We start from the raw sequence: 25229 nt of genomic DNA on the forward strand, positions 1-25229 counted from the left end.
TAAGATTATAAAACGGCAAGAAAGAAATGGAAAACGTCTTAAACAGTTATTTGGAAAAGCAAAAATCGTGAAGAACCTTTTGTAGCACTTGAATATTTAAAGGGATAGTTCACCCCAAAATGAAAAATTTCTTCTCCACGTCTGTTGTGAATCGCATGCGCGAGACTAAAATCATGTGACTGCAGTGACGTGGCTGACGTGTTATCTGGTGCGCCCCAGCTGTTTTTTTTTTTGTGCGCCCGGGCTTTGTTTACAGTATGAGGGAAATGCATGCTGTAATTTAAAAAAACAACAACTTTGCAAACATGTCTTAGGATAACACGTCATGCACGTCACTGCAGTCATGTGATTTTAGTTTCGGCATGTGCTTCACAACAGATGCGGAAGGGAAGACAATGCTGAATAAAGTCGTATTTTTTGTTATTTTTGTACCAAAATGTATTTTCAATGCTTCAACACATTCTAACTGACCCACTGATGTCACATGGACTACTTTAATGATGTTTTTTATTACCTTTCTGGACATGGTCAGTATAACAACAACAAGCTCTCAGACTAAATCTAAAACATCTTAAACTGTTTTCCGAAGATGAACTGAGGTCTGACAAGTTTGGATACGACATGAGGGTCATTAATGACATTATTTTCATTTTTGGCTGAACGATACCTTTAAGTGTTTGGCTTGATTCTCTACCGCTGTACATGTTTTTAAATTTTAACACTGTTACACCGTTAAACAGTTTTTCCAAATTTCTGTGTTCAGGATTATTTGGGCGGGGCTTAAGTGTGCTAAATGGCATACTGGAGCCACCGCGCATGGCCCCGCCCCTAACACAATCGTAAGCATCTATTCAGGTTGTAGTGGTAATTGAAAGTTGAGAGAGATGGCAGCTTTCCCACGAGTGGGCGTGGTTTCAGTGCCACGCCCCCAGCGTTTGAGCGCACTTTGCCTGTTTTTCCAAGATTTTACTTATTTACTAATCATTCAAAATTTGGCTGGGTGGTGTGATAAACTGAAAACACATTTAATATCAGACTTTCTTTACATGTCTGAAATGGTGATTTAGCAAAATTAAATATTTATATCTTAGGCCCATTTTCACATTGTCTGGTAGAACACATGAAATTGATTCATGATAAAATGTAAAGTGAAAAAGTAAACAATTTAGAGGCTTTTATTGTCACATGTTATAACAGTAAACATCTATTATACTGACCACACTCATCAACACAAATAATCAACATATGGAAATTGTTTTTATTCTATTGCTGGAATTTGGCTTTTCCACATACATGAAAGAAAACAGCATCAAATAAAATGATATAACCACTCGCTCTTGAACATACACTATGCACATGCACAAAAAACAAGATGCTTGCCTTTATTTCTCCCAATTAGTAACTAAATGTCTAGATTACACGCCAAAACCGGAAAGGTATAAAACTAAATATACTTACTTTGTATAAAAATATAGGCAATAACAAAAAACTGTATAGGTAAAATATTTCAAGGACCATGTTCAATTTCATGATGGCACACTTTAAGGGAGATATTGACCAATTATTACAATTATTTTAAGATACACCGGATATATCTGATATTTAAAGGTGCAGTGTGTAATTTTTAGAAGGATCTCTTGACGGAAATGCAAAATGATATACAAAACTATATTATCAGGGGTGTATAAAGACCTTTCATAATGAACCGGTATGGGTTTATTACCTTAGAACGAGACCCATTTATTTACATACACTGAGGGTCCCCTTACATAGAAGTCACCATTTTGTGCCGCCATATTTCTACAGAAGCCCTTAACGGACAAGTTGTCTCCGACGATGACATGTTTGTCTGGTGGCGGCTACCGTAGCTTCTCTAAAAGCGAGGGGTGAGCAGTCGACTAAGCCATTGGTTGCAATTCGTGACCTCACCACTAGATGCCGCTAAAATGTACACACTGCACCTTTAAGCATATTAGCAGTGCTTGTGTTTATGTTAATTTAACCAAAATGATAATTTTTTGTTTACCCAGTTCCTGTAGCTCAACTTGTAGAGCACAATGCTAAAAATAACAAATTGATAGGTTCTCAGAGACATAAAAGAAGCACACTTAAAATTGATGAAAAACTAGGTTTGGCTTACAGCATATACCAAATGCATAATTTATAACAAAATCTACATAAAAGATCCTGAACATTGCTGAAATCAATCTAGGTAGCAAGTAGAAAAATGCCTACATGAACCAAAGAGAAAAATATGACTTGTCAGAGAAACCCGAGGCTGCTGAACTCAGCCTTATTTGTTGCTGCATGTACAGTAAATAATCATATTTCTGTTCTAAAGTACCTTAAAAATGTACAATTATACTTATTTACTACTGTACCCTGTACCACATACCATGTAGGCACAAGACAGTCGGCTTTGTTAAGTAATGACATAAGGAATACTGTTTCTGGGTCCAACCCTCAACTCTTTTTATTTAGAGGATACAATTTAAACAACCGTTTATGAGCACTATTTATTTAAATCACAAAAATTTGATAAACACACAGTGTATGAATCACCAACAGCAATATATCAATAATTCGTAAAAAATCCAATTCCATGAGTCCATGTTTGGTCATCTCGGATTTGTTGTTGAGATAAAAATTAGGATCGGGGGGTTTTGGTCGTTTTCCATTATGATACGAGTGTATATTAGTGTATTTTTTTCTGTTATTCCCTATGGCATATGAGATCGGTTGGACCTGAAAGCGGTGCATGATGGCAGACTTTACAAGGGAATGCACACTCTTATTCAAACATATGGGTGATTATGTAATTCCAGGTATACATTTGGTGTCCGAAGTCATAATTCATTATCTGCTTTTGTCAAATTGTTACATGTTTAATTATTTTAAGAATGTGGTATTCATCGTTATGGATCATAAGATGTTACAGGCCCTAACATTATAATATTTTCTTTAAAAAGTGTCTTATATAGCTGAAAGCCATGAGTTCCTGTTGTCTGAATCGGTTAATTCTGTTTTCTGCTATTTAAGACGCTTTTTATAGAAAATATTATATTGTTATGGCATCATAACAATGAGTACCAAATTTATTAAAATAATTCAAGCATTTGAAAAAAGCAGAAAAAAATTACGACTTTGGACACGAAATGTGCACATATGCAAATCATTAAAAAATATATATTTTTCATTTTCTGCATAGAAAAGCTGTGTCAAAGCATCTGTAAATATGCATGTTTGCGATCAGCACCTAACATTATAGCTTTAGTCAGAGCAGATTGTTTTCTTTGTCTCTTGCACAAAAGATAAAATCGCAGTTGTCATCTTTATTGTTCAGTCTCTCAGCATAATTTCCAGTATCATTTTTATCACCATAATATTCATAGATTTACAAAAATCTGTATAATGTCTAGATAGCCTGCGTTTGTTGTTTACAATAACCGTTTATGTTTGTCATCTCTTTGTTGGTTGTTGAATTGACGATATCGCCGAGCCTCTTACATTGGTGTATCGGCCACCTGTGTCTGTGTGGCAGAATGTCCATTGGTGGGTGCAGATTCTGGTGACTCTCCATTGATGACTGGTTTGTCCAAAGGCTCCTGTTGAGGGAGGGGGGCATCAGACAGTAATGTGTTGCCTTGGGACTGTTGATCCACAGGATAGGACTCCTCAGCCTTGATGAAGAAAGTAACTTTAGTTAAAGGGACACTCCTTTTTTTTATATATGCTCATTTTTCAGCATCCCTAGAGTTAAACATTTGATACTTACAGTTTTGGAATGCATTTAGCCGATCTCCAGGTTTGGCAGTACCACTGTTAGCATAGCTTAGCATAATCCATTGAATCTGATTAGACCATTAGCATCGTGCTCAAAAATAACCAAAGGGTTTTGATATTTTTCTTATTTAAAACTTGACTCTTCTGTAGTTATATTGTGTACTAAGACCAACGGAAAATTTAAAGATGCGATTTTCTAGGCTGAAATGAACTATACTCACATTCTGGCGTAATAATCAAGGAATTTGCTGTCGTACCATGGCTGCAACAGGGGCAATGATATTACGCAGCGCCTGAAAAGAACCTTCAATAGCCGGGGATTTTTCGGGCACTAAGTAATATCATTGCGCCTCCTGCAGTCATGTTACGGCAGCAAAGTTCTTGATTATTACGCCAGAATGAGAGTATAGTTTCTAGCCTTATAGGCCAAGAAAATCCTAACTTTTAATTTTTTCGTCTGTCTTAGTACACGATGTAACTACAGAAGAGTCAAGTTTTAAATAGGAAAAATATCGAAACTTTTTGGTTATTTTTAAGCACAATGCTAATGGTCTAATCAGATTCAATGGATTATGCTAAGCTATGCTAAAAGTGGTACCGCCAGACCCGGAAATCGTCTAAATGGATTCCAAAACTGTAAAAATCAAATGTTTAACTCTATGGGAGATGGAAAATGAAATTTTAATCGGCTGGGAAAACTCACTTACTGATAAAATGCATAGCTTGTAATGCACTGTAGGTCGCTTTGCATACAAGCAAAATGCAAATAGTGTATGTAAAGTTGTGAGTTTAAATGATTTTATCCAGTTCATTCAAGCTATACATTTTATCAGTTTGTGTGATTCCTGAGATCTAACCCGTGAATTTTGCGCTGCTAACACAGTGCTCTAGCAGTTGAGCTGTCGTTGAATGTTCATTTGTTCTTAAAAAATCAAATATGTCCTCTAGCAACTCACCAGTCGAAGCCCTTTCGGCTCTTCTTGTCGAGTCTTTAGAAAGTAACCAGCAATTAGCAAAGCAGCCAAAAGCAAACCAGCTATCAACACTGAGACAAACACATCTTTAGAGCGCTGGCTCGTACGAGACACTGCCTCTTCTACTTCAACCTAGACATGAAGAGAAATCAACACATGTTATCTTTTTTATTTGGGAGGTGTTGTATTATTCCAGCCCTGTGTTAAAAGACTGCGTGATATGAAGTGGAATCAATATGCTGGGTTGTTTGTGGTGTGTGGCGTGTTTATCTGAATCATCAGCACAGCTATTTACTTCATAATGAGTTACAGCTTTACCTCACTCTCACATAAATTCAACCACATTGTAAAACACGAAGCGTTTGCGGATTCAGAGCCATAGGAGTGTGTTGTGTTTTATTCACATGAACTTTGTTCAACCCCTGCTATGTGAAACCCTTTTAACATATAAACATGGTTTACTCATCTATAGTATTATGTGGCGTACACACCAAACGCAATATGAATGGCGCGAATTTGGCAGCGCGATTGCCGCGAAAACATGCAATATTCGGCCCAAACGCGTCTTCGGACAAATTGAAAATATTTATTAAAATCCCGCAAGTAATCTTTAGCGTGGAATGCAATGCTTCGCGTTTGTTGTGTGCGCTGCATTATGCCGAAGCAAATATAATTAATTTGCGCAAAGAAACTATATACAAAGTCAATGCAAAGGCGCGAATAGACACAAACTCAAACGGTGCGAACGACGCAAAATGGGCAGAGTGATTGCCGCAAAAACACGTTCTATTTGCCTTAAATGTGTCTTCGTTAATAAAAGTAAGTTAATAATTTTGCATGATACGAAGTAAAATCCTGTGAGTATTCTAAAGCGAGGAATGAAATGCTTTGCATTTGGTGTGTACACTGCATTATGCTCAATACACACCAGAAGCAAATATAATTAATTGCGTAAATAAACTATAGACAAAGTCAATGCAAAGGCACGAATAGACGCGAACTCACACAGAGCGAATGACGCAAACTCACACAGAGCGAATGACGCGAATTGGGCGGAGTGATTGCCGCAAAACACGTGCTATTTGTCTCAAACATGTCTTTGCGTAAATTAATAATTTTGCATGATACGAAGTAAAATCCCGTGAGTAATCTAAAGCGATGAATGCAATGCTTCGCGTTTGTTGTGTGCGCTGCATTATGCCGAAGCAAATATAATTAATTTGCGCAAATAAACTATATACAAAGTCAATGCAAAGTCGCGAATAGACACAAACTCAAACCGTGCGCACGACGCGAAATGGGCAGAGTGATTGCCGCAAAACACGTTCTATTTGCCTTAAACATGTCTTCGTTAATAAAAGTAAGTTAATAATTTTGCATGATATGAAGTAAAATCCTGTGAGTATTCTAAAGCGAGGAATTAAATGCTTTGCATTTGGTGTGTACACTGCATTATGCTTAATACACACCAGAAGCAAATATAATTAATTGCGCAAATAAACTATAGACAAAGTCAATGCAAAGGCGCGAATAGACGTGAACTCACACAGTGCGAATGACGCGAACTCACACGGAGTGAATGACGCGAATTGGGCGGAGTGATTGCCGCAAAACACGTGCTGTTTGTCTCAAACGTCTTTGCGTAAGTTAATAATTTTGCATGATACGAAGTAAAATCCTGTGAGTAATCTAAAGCGAGGAATGCAATGTTTCGCGTTTGTTGTGTGCGCTGCATGCCGAAGCAAATATAATAAATTTGCACGAATAAACTATAAAAAAAAGTCAATGCAAAGGTGTAAATAGACGCGAACTCACACGGAGCGAATAACGCGAATTGGGCAGAGTGATTGCAGCAAAAACGCGTGCTATTTGCCTCAAATGTGTCTTCGCGCAAGTTAATAATTTTGCATGATACAAAGTTAAATCACGTCAGTAATCTAAATCAAGGAATGCAATGCTTTGTGTTTGGTGTGTACGCTGCATTATGCTGAATACACACCAGAAACAAAAATATAATTCATTGCGCAAATGAATTATATACAAAGTCAATGCAAATGCGCGAATAGATGTGAACTCACACAGAGCGAATGACGTGAAATGGGAGGAGTGATTGCCGCAATAACGCGTGTTATTTGCCTCAAACGTGTCTTCGTGAAGTTAATAATTTTGCATGATACGAAGTAAAATCCCGTCAGTAATCTAAAGCAAGGAATGAAATGCTTCGCGTTTGGTGTGTACGCTGCATTATGCGAAGTTAAGTCCCACGAGTAATCTAGTGAGACACACGATTCTTCACTTTTGGTGTGTACGCAGCATTACTCTTCTATCATTTAAATGTGCATTTCTAGCTTTTTGTTGATATTATGAATGATATTATGAATTGCTTGGTGTTGCTTACCTTATCCAGAATGTTGTCGTTGTTGAATTTGTCAGCCATTTCTTTGGGGTTAGCTTCATACAATAAAAACAACAGATTTTAGTCCAACTATTTACAGCACCGGAAAATGTTTTTATATATAATATATATATATATATATATATATATATATATATATATATATATATATATATATATATATATATATAAGTGATAAAAAGCAACAACAAAACAAACCTTCGATAATGTCTCCATAAACTGTGATCTTATCAGTGTTGTCTTCCTGGTAGATTTCCAGTTTGCAGTCTTCACCGCAGAGATGTTCCAGAACACTCTGAATCTTGGCTTTAGTCTCTTCCTATTGGATGAAAATGTGTTTATATTAAATGTGTTTTATAGGACACTTTAAATACATATACAGCATACCCAAAATAGACAAGGACTTATTGAAGAACGACTACAAACTCACAGATTTAAGTCTTTAGCCTTTCGATCTTAAACTTTTCTCTCTTTTCCTCGAATTCATTTTTTCTTCAGGAATACGGTGTAATATAAAGCTATATATAAAGGTTTCTTTTCATAGCAACAGATTTGCTTCTTTCTAAATCATTGTTGCCTGAGGGAGCGAATTCTCATTTAGCCGAAGGCTTGTGATGAAAACGCTTAACGTTTGGATCGTGTTTCACTGTTTTCTTATTCGGGCCAACATCAGTCGCAAGCTTTCTGTCTCCCAGCCCGGCCTGTTGGAGTCACACAATATAATTTCCAGTGTGGTTTTTATTTACAATATACTTCACTCTATTGAAGCTGTATTTTGGCTCTGACATTAAACGCAGAGGCCTGGCTGTGTATCTTGGCAAACATCCTGGCATGAATTCCAAGTGGCCGCCGCCCAAAGCGTGTTATGGAATGCCATTCATGTGCACGCCACAAGACCTCTGTGACTGATCTGCCCTATGAGACCGATCACATGGCATAGCACACTTATTAGGGACTTCTACATTTTTTACATGTTTGCATTTGGCAGACACTTTTGTCTTACTGTAAGTGATTTCGATGCATCCACGCGGTATGTTTTATCAGTACATTCATTGCTTGGAAATCACATGGCCATAACTTAGATGCCACACAAATAGTGTGTTATGCATTTATTCAATGCAAACACACTATTCAAAAACATGACTGGGGTTCTAATTATACAAAGCTTAATGGAAATTGGTGAAGTGTTCCTTTTAGTCTTTAGCCTTTCGATCTTTAACTTTTCTGTCTTGAAGCAAGGATTTTAACCAAATATTTGTTTGCAAACCAATTATTAAATCAATGGTTTGATCCTTAAAGAAATTTGTAGACAAATAAATATACAGTATTGATCAGTATAAATACTGTATTCATTTTTATTGAAGCTGGTGAAAGAGTTTCCCAGTCCATCTCTTTAAACTAGTCCGAACTGATCTAGAATCAGTGCACCATTATGAGATACAGTACCCAGATTTGACTTTGTTATGCAGGGTTAAACCAGGTCACTACTTACACATGTGGAGGGAGACTTTAGTTTCAGCTCAACATTGTGTTTGTATCTCTCCGCCGGTATTTTATCCACACACACCACATGTTCCTACAGATCAATAAAAAAAAAGTTATAGGAGCAATGGTCCCTAATAATGTTAACCTAATAATAAACATAATCTTTGTATAGAGTTTGGCAAATAATGCATCCATCTCTCTTAATAGCAATTTGTGGCCAAATTGTGTCTTTTTTGATCAGGGTCAACAAGGAAAAGCGATAGTTGTCCATAACTAGGATAGTAAAAAAAATGCTTATCTTTTTAGTCTTTGTAGGCACAAATTTTCTGTATCTAGTCAAATGAACAAGTTCAATTCTCATGAAAAGTACATTAAGAGAAAATTCAACCAAGACTACATTCAAATTCACAGAGGATAAGCGAAGTTTGTGCTGACCACAATGCGTTTTGTTTTGCAAATGATTGGCTTGTAAGACCAGGAAAATACTGAGATTACAACAGAATCATATTAAAAAGGCTCCAAAAGTATCACAAATTTATTTTGGAGGTGAACCAGTATGATTTAAAATAATGTTTATTAATACATTTCTGTATAATTTTGGTCATTTAAAGTGCTTTTTTGGATAATAAACAATAAGTATTGTGTTGGAAAGCCACAAATCTTGGTGCTAAATAGCAATAAATCCATTTTTACAGTTAAGGGTGAATGCGTTGGTTGTCTTACGTTTGATGTGACCATGCTGTTTTTAGGTAAGTCTGAGTTGGGCTGATCAGGGATCTGTGTGCTCTGCTCGTATGTGGTGGACTCCGTTGCCTGGGTGGACACACTCATCTCAACCGTGGTTGTTTCTGTGGTCCGTGACTCAGATGAAGGGAATAAGTTGTCAAAGCCAATCACTTGGACATCAAAACCACCTATTAGAGACATTGATTTGGTACTTTTGATGGTCTTTCTCATGTGCTCTTATTAGGGGTGTAACGGTACGCAAAAATCACGGTTCGGTGCGAACCCCGGTTTTGAAGCCACGGTTCGGTTCATTTTCGGTACAGTAAGGGAGAAATGCAAACATTAAACTGCAGGTTGTTTATTACTTTTAACTTTTTTTTACAATTTGTTTACACTTTTTTAAACACTTTATTAAAATATAACAGATAAAATATATATAAAATGAAAAAATTATAAATAAAATACTACTGCAAAGTTATTTTTTACATTATTTTATAACAGAAGGTAACCTTCTCTTAAACTTTTTCTACTAAAACCTTGAACTAACAAATTCAATTCCTGAATACATTTATGAACTATTAGCCTACATTTTTGCCACTAAAAATTTTCTGTTTTGATTTATTTTGGATTGTTTAACTCACAGAATTGAATTGGCTATGTACCATCTCTGTATAAAAATAATATTACTGCTCTATGTGTAACTGCATAGCAAGCAACATGATGATACACTCATTTTGAGATTAGTGAGCTGCATACATAGCCATCTTTGATCTTTTGCACGTTTATCCTAATCTTTGCTTGTGTTGTCAATGTAAGCTGTGACTTTACTTACGAACCCCTCCGCAGCTGAGTAACAGCTGAGTAAGCCCGGGTTACAGCTCTTCTCTGTCCCGACCAGCTGATCGCATTGTGACAATGATATGATTGACGTGATATGCAGATGAAAAATCTGATCACGCATTCCTTATTCTTGCTGTCACAGAAAGTGCGTCTCATGAATGCGTAGCAACGAAAGACGTGCATCCTCTCACGCACTTTTGAAAGAACAAAGCAGCGCGTTGACACGCGTTTAACATGCGCTTTTAGATACGACACGTAAACGTTTACATCAATAATCAAACGGATATACAACTAAGTAAATAAAAATCTTTCTGCGGGCCGAATTATGTTATATGTTTGACAGAAGACTTGCGCTGAACGCGGAGACTTCCGCCACTTAATATGTTCGTGCGGAAACGCACGTATTATGTTCCGCACAGGCGCACACAAAATGCATTCGGCCTTTCGGTGCACGCGTGCACCGTGCCGAAAGCCCTGAACCGAAACGGTCCGGTTCGAATACACGTACCGTTACACCCCTAGCTCTTATACATTTATTTTTAAATATGTTGAGATGCAGTCAATTTTGTTACTTAAACATTTACATGAATATATCTAAAAAACAATTATCTAGTTATAGGGGTTTAGTTCTCCAAGTTTGTCGGACAAGATTTGGTTGTTAGCTAAACTAAACTAAAGGCAAAAGTAACATACAAATGATGAAAAGCAATGTCACTTTAATCATAAATAATGCATCAATGAATATCATATGAACAAGTGCACTGAAAAAACAAATGATTCATTCAATATACTTAATTTTTTTAAGGTAAGTGGTTGCAATCAATTTATTTAAGCTACTTATAAACAAAAATTTTTTGTTTTGTTTTTCAATTTTTTTTGTTTAAACGTAGCTTACATAAATTGATTGTGACCACTTACCTTAAAAAAATTGAGTAAATTGAATGAATCATTCAGTGTACAGTGCACTGTAAAAATGCTGAATTTTTGTTAAATCAACATACATTTTTGTGTTACTTTAACAATTTCAACTTGTTTTTCTAAGTTATGTCAACTTATCACTGGTCAAAACTTAAAATAGTAGGTTAAATTTACTTGCAAAACCAAGTTGTTTTAACTTCATGCTGCATTGTTTCCAGTGTGCATTTATACACAATGTAGTATGTTTTATCAGATGTACAGTATCTGATAAGATATTAGTCGTAAGGTTTATGAAAATTAGATATTTAAAATAACTGAAAACAAGGGGTAACAGTTTTACCTCCGTCTTTACTGTTTGCTGTTGGAAAGGTTAGATCACCATCCCCACGGGAAAAAAAACGCATGAGCTCCTCCTCGTCGACCCCAAATTCACAAAGCACACCTGATAAACAAGGTTAACAATGTCAGAACAACACATTCAAACAAACAGCGTTTGTATTATGTGATTTTTATTGTAATAGCCTTTCTTGTCATTTTAATGGGGACATATCACAAAAATACTTTTTCCATGTTTAAGTGCTATAATTTACCGTGGCCTGGAAAGGCAAAAATAAATTACAATGGTAAATTACTTATTTACAATATTAAAAACAAATTTACAAGTTTTTTTAACAAATTTACAAGTTTTTTTTAACAAATTTACAAGTTTTTTTAACACATTTACAATGAGTGAATAAATGTACAAGTTTTCTAAACAAATTTACAATGATTGAACAAGTTTACAAGTTTTTTAAACAAATTTACATGTTTTTTAACATATTTACAATGAGTGAACAAATGTACATGTTTTTTAACAAATTTACAATGAGTGAACAAATTTACACGTTTTTTTTTTTAAATTTACAAGTGTTCAAAAAATTTACAATGAGCGAACAAAATTACAAGTTTTAAAACAAATTTACGTTTATTACGGAAAGGGTAGGTACAATACGCTGACGTCACGCATCTGAGCCTCCGGTGGGAGGAAACCCGGAAGTATCGCCGTGAATCTCATGAGAGTTGTGAATGCGATGTTGTGTATTAGGCTGTACATAATATTAACGGAAAGAGAGTGATAATATATAACCTTTCATCGCTTCCGAAGTGACTAAAAGGGATATTGGACCTTATTTTCAGGTAAGTGAAATAGTTTTAGTTAGCTAACGCTAGCTTTCCAAGTTGCACACGTTTTGGATGGCAGTTATCAAAATAATTCACTGACTTTCTCATTAGATTACAGACAACACGAGAGGGTGCTTCAAACTTTTTGGACTGCATTGTTCGTTCGCTCCCGGGGTTACATAGACTGAAACGGGGAAGCGTGACGAGTTTGTTTACATGGTGCTGTAAACTCCAACCCAGGAGGACACTATCAGAGGAATCACAGGGATAACATGGTGTGATTTTTTTTGTCAAAACCAGAACTGACTTCCGAATCCACCTGGAACGCATTTACTATGATGGAGATGTGGGCGGAGGCTAAACCCTCCAAATAGTATATTTAGAGAAATGGAAGTCAGTAAAAATTAAGTTGGACTCGTTTTTTAACTACTGGCTGCTTAACACATGCTTATAAACCCAGGAATAGCACACACACTTCTAACAGACATGCAATGCACACATTAGATACGTGTTAAGTAAATAACTGTACAGTTTTAGAACAACTCATTTCTACATTAAAGAAACTTAATTTCACTCATTGTTCAAAATATAGTTTTATTTATAAATGAACTTCAATGTATATTGTCTCAAGTATGAAAAAATATATATGTACATTTTTAGAACCAAACATATTTACATTAAAAGCCAGTGGGTACTAACACACTTTTTTACACAGGGCCATGTAGTTTTGATTTTTTCCCTTAATAATAAAAACCTTCATTTAAAAAATGCATGTTGTGTTCACTTGGGTTTTATTTTTTGACTAATATTTGAATTTGTTTGATGATCTGAAACATTAAAGTGTGACAAATATGCAATAATAACATGGGAAATCTGGATGGGGGCTAACACCTTTTCACACCACTGTATATACATTTGTTCCAATGTATATTTTCTATCTACTGTACAAATTGTAACAATAAAGCAAAGTAAAAACATTTAAATGAAAAACGTTTGTTTTTGGGATTAAAGTAATTTTTCACCCAAGATATAGATGGTTTGTTTTTTCACTGGAACAGATTTGGAGAAATTAAGCATTACATTGCTTACAATGGGATCCTCTGCAGTGAATGGGTGCCGTGAGAATGAGAGTATTTAACACAAACTATGATTGTGTTTATGGTGTGCAATATAGCGTGTGTTCATGTTTTGTGTGTAAAAAAAGACAATATTTTTTACATACTCTCTAGCGCTGTTTTTACTTTACTAAAAACGAGCTGATGTCTTCCTTGTTCTATAAAGTCCCTCCTTCAGAAATACCTATCGAGTTCTGATTATGTAGTTTGTTTAGTGTGCTGTGATTCAACAGCAGCTTAGTAGAGCCACTTGAGTTTAGCTGGCGACTGACATATTCCAGTGGGCAGAGGTTAGTAAAAAACTCTTCTTTGGATGTCATTCAATCGAGAAGTAGAGGGCTGTAGTCCAAACTGGCCGTTTGCTATAGGCTTTGAAAGGGAAATTCTATTAAAGAAAATATATCGCTTGGTATAGAATTTTGAGCTTTATAATTTTACAGATATTATTTATGCTCTAACAGCAACATTACACACCAACTAAAGTTTAAAAAATGGGATCAGGATAAACGGGACCTTTAAACCTTACAGCTAAATCTGTGGCAGAGAAACAAGAAAAAATGATCCAAGACACAAATGTTGCGATAATCTTCCATAATAGGAGATGTTTCCAGGTAACCATAGTCTTGCAATGCCCCAGAACCACTGTTAGATCTGTGTATTGAGAAAGAGGAGAAAATTACATGTAAAAAAAGAAAGATCAATGAAGTCATGAGATTTATTTGTTCTAATTTTCATCAATGAATTACATGCTTAATTTTTTTTCTGCTCAGGAAACGAATGGTGGTCCTCCTCTTCTTCCTTTAGTGTTTCAATATCACAGACACTGGAAATTAACATAATCATGATTTCAGTCTTGGCAGTCTATCTATCTATCTATCTATCTATCTATCTATCTATCTATCTATCTATCTATCTGACATAAATGACAGTTTGCTTAGGCAACATTAGAGTTTTTGTAATATGATAAAACATTACAATACTGTCACACTCAGAGAGGTTTAAATGATTAAATGAAAATATAATTTATAGTATAAATATAGGTAATTTTAACAAATCGTCTCATTAGTCACTACATAAAATCCTAATCTTTTAAAGATTATTCAGATTATATCATCGAACAAGTTAACGCACCCTTGATTCCTTTGAAGTGTCCTCCTGGGTTGAAGTTTACAGCACCATGTAAACAAACTCGTCACACTTCCTCGTTTCAGTCTATGTAACCCCGGGAGCGAACAAACAATGCAGTCCTGATTAAAACGTTTGAAGCACCCTCTCGTGTTGTCTGTAATCTAATGAGAAAGTCAGTGAATTATTTTGATAACTGCCATCCAAAACGTGTGCAACTTGGACAGCTAACGTTAGCTAACTAAAACTATTTCACTTACCTGAAAATAAGGTCCAATATCCCTTTTAGTCACTTCGGAAGCGATGAAAGGTTATATATTATCACTCTCTTTCCGTTAATATTATGTACAGCCTAATACACAACATCGCATTCACAACTCTCATGTGATTCACGGCGATACTTCCGGGTTTCCTCCCACCGGAGGCTCAGATGCGTGACGTCAGCGTATTGTACCTACCCTTTCCGTAATAAACGTAAATTTGTTTTAAAACTTGTAATTTTGTTCGCTCATTGTAAATTTGTTTGAACACTTGTAAATTTAAAAAAAAAACATGTACATTTGTTCACTCATTGTAAATATGTTAAAAAACATGTAAATTTGTTTAAAAAACTTGTAAATTTGTTCAATCATTGTAAATTTGTTTAGAAAACTTGTACATTTATTCACTCATTGTAAATGTGTTAAAAAAACTTGTAAATTTGTTTAAAAAAAACTTGTAAATTTGTTAAAAAAAATATAAATTTGTTTAAAAAGTTGTAAATTTGTTTTTAATCTTGTAAATAAGTAATTTACCATTGTAATTTATTTTTGCACCCCGAGGCCACCGTAATAATTGGTTCACTAGTGCTTCTAACAACCTAGAAAATGTGAGAAAGATCAACCCAGTAATTTAGTTTTGGTAAACCATTCTCTGCTAGAAAAAATGGCTCCCCCTGTGATGTCAGAAGGGGATAGTTCCGCCCCTTATTCTGCACTATCCAACCACTGCACTGCCATTTAGTGCAGAGATCAACTTTGCATTTTAAAGGACACACCCAAAAAATTCACATTTTTGAAAAGTGGCAATTTTAAAGGCACACAAGGCAAGTCTGAGTATTATTTCTCTACTAGCTCCCCCTAGTGTCTGGGAGTAAATGCGTTCTATATCTAAGACTATACAAGACTGAAGGACACCGGGTCGGATACAGCGAACTTTTATTAACATAAAAATGCTGCCTTGTGTCCCTTTAACATGCTATAATAAATTGTCTATATGATATTTTGAGCTAAAGCTTCAGGTACATACTCTGGGGACACCAAAGATTTATTTGACATCTTAAAAAAGTCTTGTGAAATGTCTCCTTTAAAGGCATTCCATTGCAGACCTATGATCTGACACATCCTGCTCTTGAAATGTTAATTGTATTTTAGGAGACCGAATTTTAAGCTTTTGTTTTGAGGTTCTTGTTGTTTTGAAGACTATATTTTAAAGGTTTCCCGTCCCATGGCTTCTATTTAAGGATTTTCCGTCCCATGGCTTCTGCCATTACTAGTTTCTGGTTTAAAACCAGCATTTTGGAGCATTGTCAAGCACATTTTCTTTGGTGGAAACAAGCAGAATAGGGCCAGAATGGCTCCCACACCACAAAGTGGCCAAAAGCTTACTTATGACATCATATTCTTAGATTTATGTTTATTCTCAGCTCCCAGACAATGCAAAGTGAAGCTTTAAACTTTCTATGAATTTTTAGCACTTTTTCAATGTTCTACATAACGTAATGCTATTCAGAAGCAGAGTTATGAACCATTTTGACCCAGTTTTGGGACCACGAGGCCGTGCCAAGAGCCGTGCTGCTATAAATCAGTAAACCGAATGTGATGTGGCGCATTATAATTGATAGACTGATGAGACGTGGATACGAATACTGTTTAACCTTAACCCTCCCCCAAACCACGAGAGGTCCTGACCTATAACCCTAACCCTGACAGAGCACACTACCCCACTATAGACCTCTAGGATGAGGGGGAGGGATGAGGGACAGATTAAGCGGTTTAAAAAGAAAGACTGGTGACAGAAAAGGAGGCAAAGATTTGGAGAAATAAAAGAAGCACTTATTTATGGCTCTCAAGTAGCTTGCTAGAGCCATTTCTCATTTGCACACGATTATGTGCTGGAGATTTGATTTATGAGATTTTCTGCTGGAGATGTTTTTAATAAAAGAGTGATTCAGTTTTAAAGAGAGATCTTTTTTTGTGTTTGGCCATGTGCTCAGAAGACAAGTCTAAAGATAAAGTTAGACCTTTGTCAGAATAATTTTACATGCTTTAGGAGATTTTATTCAATGCACTGTATTGTTAGGTCATCGTAGCCTATTTTATTATAATCGATCATTTGATTATTCTATACGCCAGTAAATCTGACTGATGTTTAAATGTAGGTTTAAATGTTTTGAAGTGCATGCCAACAAATGTATTATGTAACACATGGAGCGAAACAGTATATTTAAAATTGTAACCATCAATGCCAATAATTTTATTAGTCCACTGAATGATGCTTGTCTAAAACAATTTGTGTGATTATTTCATTTATTTTATCTCCCCATAGCCAACAAGTCAGAAATGAAAAATGTATAATAAATTAAGCCAAAAGAGAAATGTGTACACTGTAAAAAAAACTACTTGTTGCACTTACAGCTTTAAGTTTAATCAACTTGAAATTACAACTTAATTAACTTTCTGTAAGGAGTTGCTAAATTATAAGAATAAGTTTAAATAACTTAAGCTTATTCAACATTATTTTTTATAATGTATATCAACACCTAAAAAGTTTATTAAGTTTTATAAACTTAAATTTTCTCACTTTAAAGGCGCTCTAAGCGAATTGACGCGTTTTAGACCATAAAACATTTTTGTTACATACAGCAAACATCTCCTCACTATCTGCTTGCTGCCTGTCCGCTGATCAAACTGTAAAAAAACGCGATCTCTGTAGACAGCCCAGGCTTCACAAACGGCAATAACAACACAGTGGCCAAACCTACAAACAGAAACCATAACAAAGGGGCTGTTTACACTTGGTATTAAGATGTGTTTTCATCGATCGGATCACAAGTGGACGAGAGAGACACATTGCGTTTACACCTGGTATTTAAATCCGTCTCTTTTGTCCACTTTCGACCGCATCTGTCCTGAATACTGTGAGGGGGTGGTCTGTGAGACGGTGGGCGAGTCTCTCTGCTGTCATTCAAACGCGAGCGGGAGTAATTATGAGTTTATATGGACGCAAACTTATATTATGTCGGAGCCCGCTGCTTGTTTAGCAAGTATACATGCTGCACAGTGTTTTGTACGTTTATTTGTTGGAGCTTTCTCTGAATTTTCGGCGCAATTGATGAAATAGGATCGCGCAACTTTCACGCTTTCAAAACGAAACTACGGAGAACACCCCGCAGTAGTTTTATCAATGAAAGGCTAAAAATAGCGCTGTTCACCGTATGTTCACGCCAGAAGTCAAAAAAGACGTAAAATTAGTGTTTAATACCTCAGATTAGATAAATGGGCGGAGAGAAGGCGGTCGCATGTGGCTGTTCGAACGCATTCAACCACATTGCGTTCCGCAACTCCAAAGCGATCCGATCGAAAGTGGTTTCGACTACCTCTGAATGTGGTTGAAAGTGGTCGAAAGTGGACGCGTTCAAAACGTTTTGAACACCGTTTACACCTGGCATTAACGTCGTCCACTTGTGATCCGATCGACGAAAACGCATGTTAATGCCAAGTGTAAACAGCCTCAAAGTGTTCCAGCCAATAAACGACAAGAAGGATTTGGGGGTGGGGGTTGGGCGCGTTCAAGAAAGCACGGAAGGGAGGGGGAGGAGTTAGCTACGCTCCGTCTGTTTGAAAACAATTCAAACGTCAACAAAAACTAACGTCTCGCAGATTCGCTTAGAACGCCTTTAAGTGAAAAAACTTACTAAACAACTAAAACATTTTCAAATTTTAATTTAATTTAAATATTTTAAAAAAATGTAGGCATTCCCAATTGAATTTTTTTTTAGGGCTGGATAACAACTAATTTTTTGCAGAATTAAAGTTTTGTTTACATCATAAATGTGTGTGTACTGTATAATAATTATGTATATATAAATACACACACATGCATGTAAAAATATGTGTATATATTAAGTATTCATATATAATATAAACTGCTGTATATATAAATATAGAAATGTATATAAATATTTCTTAAATATGTACATGCATGTGTGTGAATCTATATATACATAACTATTATACACAGTACACAGACATTTATGATATAAACAAAGACTTTTATTCTGCAAACGATTAGTTGCGATTAGTTGTTATGCAGCCCTACAATTTTTTACATTGATCCAACTTTTACTTTTACAGTAGAGTAAAGAAAGTTGAAATGAATTATAAATTCAAGTAGATTTAACTTAAAAATTTAAGTGCAACAAGGAATTGTTCACAGTCTACGATACAACTTTCCTCCAATACATTTTTGGAAAGAAATGCCTTAAAGATTAAATTTAGCAAATGACTAAAGAGTTTTCAGCATCATGAGCTAAAATAACCAAACAGGCGTTTCATTACACAAGCCCTGTGCATGCACTTCAGGCAGAGTACATTGAAGGTTGTAATTTTCTTCTGTACTCCAGTAACCTCCTCCCGCCTCCCCGAAGACTTTTTCTTAACATGACCTCACCTCAGCGGTATTTACTCCTTCACTCACCCCACTGAGCTCCTAGCAGCCTGATACAGGTTTATTTCTTTGTTCATTAATTGGTTAAAAAAGAAGCAAATGTGAAGCTTGTGTGTGTTTCTGTACACCTGATATTTTAACTAGAATAAGAGAGGCTTATTAAAAGAGCAAATGTGGAAACTTAACATAACAAAGATCTTGGGCCTAGTTTGTAATATGAGAATCGTTTGTTAGTTGTCTTTCTTTATCTTATGTTTTATTTTATTATAAACAGCCTTATGTGTTTTCTTAAAACGTGGATGGAAAGTTAACATTTGAGAAGCTTTAAATAGTTATATAAACCTGAAATCACTTCCTAAATACTATTGAAATTTGGCATTGTGATACTAAAGGAGTATTGTTGGCTTTCTAAATTATTACTGTAATAATAAAAAATGATGATGATAATAATAATCATCATCATCATCATCACCATTATTATTAATAATAGTTATAAAAATAGTGCAAAAAAAGTTTTTGCTTCTTTAATAAGATAATTTTCAAGGGTTTTCAAAACATAAAATAACTTTTATGGTTGTAGAGGAGGACACTTACATTGGCTATGTTTACATGCACAACATTTTGTCAATACGATTGAATTTAATACGATTGAAGGTTACAACGATACAGTTTACATGCACCCGTATGATTGCAATCTGATTAAAATGTTCTTTTACATGTACATTATATAGAATCCGAACCGAACGTCTGCGCAAGTGCACAGCCAGGGTTGCCAGATTCGCGTATCAGAACTATCCCAAATGGACAATCAAAACTAGCCCAAAAGCATCCCAATGAATGTTCACAGCCCAAAAACCAATAACTAATGAACAAAATACTTTCATATTTAACCCGCAGTAAAAAACAACTGGTGGAAACAGTTTAAACAGTAGCTCAAATCTAAACTCATAAAGGCAGAGGATCTGGCAACGCCTCGCTGCGTACAGCATCTCTCGTCGAGTTCAGGCTTTATCTCTGGATTAAAGTCAAAACGGAGTTGGAGAAAGTTGTTCTTAAGAAGTTTTCAGATATAGGTGATGAAAACACATTTTTTAAAAGTCACAACGCTTGGTAAATGTTTTAAAAGTATAAACGTGTAAAAATGTATTTGATTAAGGTGTTTACATGAAGGCTTTTCAATACGATTACAAATGGATTATTTGGTTGCATGTAAACGTACCTACTGAGTGCTCAAACCAAAGGTTCAGCACAGTTGTTTATCACGACGTGAGAGTAACTTGATACACTTTGACTACTGTAGGTCTGTTATCATGTGACTTTTGCCCTCAGTTCTTGAATGTTTCAGCCTCCACATCAAAAAGGAATGTATAAACTTTAGGTAATTTGAAGAAACCCAGACATGCAAACGCCCAGTGTTCCCCAACATTAAGACCACCTCCCCCTTTCAAAATTGTATTTAATTGTTACTTTACAAATTCTTAAATGTGTACATTATTTTAGCTTTTGAATAAATCCACCCTCAAAACCACTCATCTTGCTTTTTCCATCAAATCTTATTTAATGTTTGTTCAGATTTGTTTGTGCATGTACACTGCCCAATTTTACTCATTTTATAGATGGATGTATACAAATACTGTCATTGATGTTTTGGTATCCAGGAAATAGAAGCACAAAAAAACTCACAGAAAACCTTAAAAATATCTGAAAAACAGGGAAATGACTTGTGAAACTACAATGAGGTTCTGCTTTGGTGTCTCTTAGTTCAGTGGTTGACAAATTAAATTCAACCACATTAAGAGGTCTGGAAAAGCAGTGTAATAAAGGCGTGTCTAAAGTTTGCAAAAATAATTTTTGTGATTCAGATTCTAAGAAAAGATTTTGCTTTGAATCAATGCAAATGCATTATGCCGAGGCAATGTGTTAGAAAAGCAACTTCTGAATGTATAATTTTAAATGAAGTTAGCGTAGAACAGAGATCTGTCTTCGCATAATATTGTATATGCAGTAGCTGATGTATTTAGTGGTATATTTTCTCAGAAAAGAAAGCGTTTATATTTGACCCAGACTCAGGTGTTTACATAACAATGTACTAAAACTGAACTGGTTTTTTTTACGTTTATCACTTACAGACGACAATGATTCTGGTTCACACAGATCCACAAAAACGACTTACAGTAAACGCTGTATTATGCATGCCAAGCCAGTAGGTGTCTGAATGCGTCATACGCATGCACATGACATCACAATTTTCACAAATTTGCATTTTTGTCCAAAACTTGCACTTTGAAACCTGTTTGAATTGCCAAAACAATTTGGTGTTGAGTAAATATCTCTTAATTCATACACATGGCCTTACCTCCGAATCTTACCCCTCGCCCTTACAATTGAGCCCTTTACAACCAAAGAGCACATTTAAACCCCTCCCGTATACCCCCTTTAAACAGATGTTAGATCTGTTCTACCCCCACCCCCCAAAAACCCTAAACCCAATCTGAACATTCCACATTTCCCATCACAGAACTCACAGGAGGTTAAATGATTCGTCCAATTACTACCGTTCCCCACAACCTCTGGGAATTCCCAGTCATGGAATGTTTCAGCATTCCAACCCCAGGATTGCTTGAAAGCGGGATTGGATGGATTCCTTCTACGCCAGAGACGTGAATAATTAATGATGATAAAGGATCCCATCATGCACAGAAATCATGCCAAGTGTCAATAAAGTGACATTTATTTATTCTGTAATGGGATACTTAACAATCAAGAAATATGCCCAAATCTCAGATTTTCGGAGCTGGAAGCGAGTTTGCCACGCTTCACGCTTCAATATTGATGGTTCATCAGCTGTTAAGAGATATCAGATTTGCCACAGCAGATGCACTAGCATATGCCTCCATTTCCCATCTACATCTGTCACTTTTGCCTCCAAATGGCAATGTCCTCACATCTCTGCTGTGAGCAAACTGTTTTAACTGTGCTTGTTAAGGCAAGCATCCATATTAGTGTTGATCATACCCATGGTTTATGCTCAGTTCATGTGGCATCTAGAGGAGACGTGTGCTGTTACTTCAGTTTTCACTATTGGCAGATGATACAAAACATAAAATCACATATTGATGGAAAGAAATGCTATGGTTGACTAAAATATGGACAAACCAATGAGTTTAAATGATCCCTTCCTGGGTTGTTCAACCCAAAATGTTGGATTTGGAAAACATTTCCAATGTTAGTGTAACCCAACGTTTGGTTTAACCAAAGGGAAACTACATCTAAACAGTATCCACGGTTTCACTCTGATGCATAGAAAACTGCGGTGGTATAGAAACTTTCTCAAGGATAGCCGGTGGTCCTCCGCTATAGTAGGAGATCCCTTAGGAATGATGGAATTTGAAACTAAAACAATCCTGTTGAAGGGAAGGAGGAGCGTTTCTTTGGACCCCCGCCCCCCTCTCTCTCTCTTTCTCTCTCAGCACCCCCTGACTTCTGACCCTTCTCTTCCTCTCTTAGTAAATGAGTACGGCACCCATGTTGTCTCCACCCATATGGGGAGTGCAACAACATATGGAGAAAACCCGATTCTTATGTTTCCAATTAGACGCTCCCTGAACAGACCAGAACCCTCACTCACTGCCAAAGCATCATTATCAGAAAAGCGTATACCCCCTTAAAGCCCCCTACAATAAATGAATTGTAGTGGGACCTAAGCCAATGAGAATTCAATCTGTTCCTGGTTTTTATGTGTAAAGCAATGCATACATCGAAAAAATACTTTTACATTTTACAAATATTAAACATTGCATGTTTCTGTTTTTCATTTGTCACCAACTTTTGATTTACACCATAGACTGTAAAAAAAGATGGACGATGCGACGTCGCCTCCCTCCATTGTAATGAATTGAAGCCAAAAATGTCCGACCATGGTCGCCGCCATGTTACGTAAAAACGTCAGTTTGAAGCCAAGGCATGCGCAGAAGGAATAGTCTGTGGAGCCAGATGCGGAGCCGCAGTATCAAACATCCCCCAAATGCTTGAGCGCCCAATTCAACCACGCCAATCATAACGACACGCCACGTTTCTATAGCAGCAAATTACTAGCAAAAATAAAACGTATCACAAATTGAACATATATCAGCATGATATCAACTACCAAAACCATCTTTCGGAAACTTTTATTGGAAATGTAAATATTTTTTTTTATTTAGAGCAGAGTCCCATTCCTTTGAATGGAGAGGGCGGGGTTTATGACTTGTACCGCAGCCAGCCACCAGGGGGGCGAGCAAAGAGCCAGCGGCTTCACTTTTCAAGACTTATGAGGCACACCTGGCTTAAACACTTAAGGGCGATTTATAGTCGTGCGTAGGTCCTACGGCGTAGGTTCCGCGTCGGTTTTCATTTATACTTTTGCGTCGCCGTCCGCGTCGACGTGCAAACACACGCAAAACCGCTGGTTAGCAGTAATCACGCGTGTAACCACAGTAGCAGCAGAAGTCGTCACAGAAGAAGAAGCTAAGCAAGTTAACCCACAAACGAGGAAGGAAAAGGAACTTGTTGTGTATAATTTGAGAAGACCAGCAATGATGGAAGTAAATAAACAGCGACTTATGTTGCAGTTTGAGTTAAATCACTCCTCAACTTGGCTAATCTTTGTTTTTACCATCTCAAACGGAAATCCCTATGACGCAGTTTTTTTACCTGACGGGAGGGGTTCTGGTGGACCAATCACAGCGCTTGCGGTCCGCATAGAGCTGACGCGCTGTTAGAAATTTTGTGAGGTGCACGTCAGGCTACGCAGGGCTACGGATAGCGGCGTAGGACCTACGCACGACTATAAATCGCCCTTTAATATAGATCAGCTAACCGACAAATCAAAAATAAAATATATTGCCAGAAATGCATGTGATGTCATATTTATGTTAAATACTATTTTTGCTTTCCAGTAAAAATATCAAAACCTTAGAAATAGTTGTTCAGTCGTTCAAACTCTCAATCTCTGTCTATTTGGAATCAATGGATTTTTACATTGGGAGTAGATGAGGAACCCTTTTAAAGCTTCAATCGGATGCAATTTATAATGTAAAGCAGCTGCAAGATATTTCAAATGTTCTGAAGGCATAGGTTTGGTGAATAATAACCTAAAATATAATCCATTATTGATAAAAGTCTTGATCTGTTTGTGCAACAAAGCAGTTTACTCCTCTGTCGCTGTTGCATCTTAACTTTTCTTACCATTTTGGCAATGCATTTGTTTGAACATAAATCATACTTAATTTTGTTAATTTATGCTTTAAACAAAAAGAAAAACGATTTATTTGGAAGTAAGAAGAATGATTTGTTGTTTATGTTTTCCACATAACACAAACATTAGTGTTTTGTCTCTGAATACGATAGATCACTTGATCCAGTTTTTCATTTGCCCAGGTCTTTATATCACACCTGATTGCTTAACATCTTCCCAAATTAATAAAAAACCCTATTTCTATCTAAAAAAATCACAACAGATAAGCCCCCGATTTTACCTGGTAATTTAATATATGCACAAACACAACCCGTGTGAAGCGGTGTGCTATTAAAATTCATCCTGAGCATGAGAAAACTCATCATCTTTATTTCATAAATGCTGTGATCTTGCAGATACAAAACCAACAGAATAGATGAATAAGAAATGAAGGATAACTGGAGTCTTTTATTTAACTTTGGTCTAACAGGAGCTTTAAAAGCTCTCATGGACCGCACCCTCCTCCCTCCTAAAGCCACACAACATCTCAACTGATGCAAAGTTAGAAGCAAACATCTGCAGTTAATTAAAAAAGTAATGTTACTCACCTTGAAAGACCACAGCAAAAATGCAGACCATAAAAGCACCGGATAACATTTTTGGGCATTTTCTCATCCTTTGTGTCACCATCCTGAGCGAGTGTTTTTCCAAGTCTGAGCAGTCCTGCAACATGTGGTGTTACTCTCTCTCTCTCTCTCTGTGTG

The 25229-nt window shown here is 36.2% G+C and overlaps 1 protein-coding gene and 1 long non-coding RNA gene across 3 annotated transcripts; both read right to left on the reverse strand.

Annotated features, from left to right (window-relative positions):
* Positions 1-1159: 1159 nt before the first annotated feature.
* On the reverse strand, positions 1160-25229 carry LOC135770072 (uncharacterized). The gene is made up of 8 exons (XM_065279717.2): positions 25074-25229; positions 11483-11584; positions 9382-9572; positions 8666-8749; positions 7372-7492; positions 7156-7208; positions 4740-4889; positions 1160-3680 (listed from the first exon to the last, which is right to left on the reverse strand). The coding sequence occupies exons 1-8, from the start codon at positions 25195-25197 to the stop codon at positions 3504-3506; spliced, it is 1002 nt and encodes a 333-aa protein (XP_065135789.2). The 5' UTR covers positions 25198-25229; the 3' UTR covers positions 1160-3503.
* LOC135737607 (uncharacterized) lies at positions 12878-15054 on the reverse strand. 2 transcript variants are annotated; one of them, XR_012336995.1, is made up of 4 exons: positions 14804-15054; positions 14550-14700; positions 14165-14241; positions 12878-14069 (listed from the first exon to the last, which is right to left on the reverse strand). It is a non-coding gene; the product is annotated as an uncharacterized lncRNA (long non-coding RNA). The 2 variants fall into 2 exon arrangements; XR_010528547.2 differs by having other exon boundaries at positions 14550-14707; positions 14804-15052.

The sequence above is a fragment of the Paramisgurnus dabryanus genome, chromosome 7 (genome assembly GCF_030506205.2).
Source record: "Paramisgurnus dabryanus chromosome 7, PD_genome_1.1, whole genome shotgun sequence".
Classification (NCBI taxonomy): domain Eukaryota; kingdom Metazoa; phylum Chordata; class Actinopteri; order Cypriniformes; family Cobitidae; genus Paramisgurnus; species Paramisgurnus dabryanus.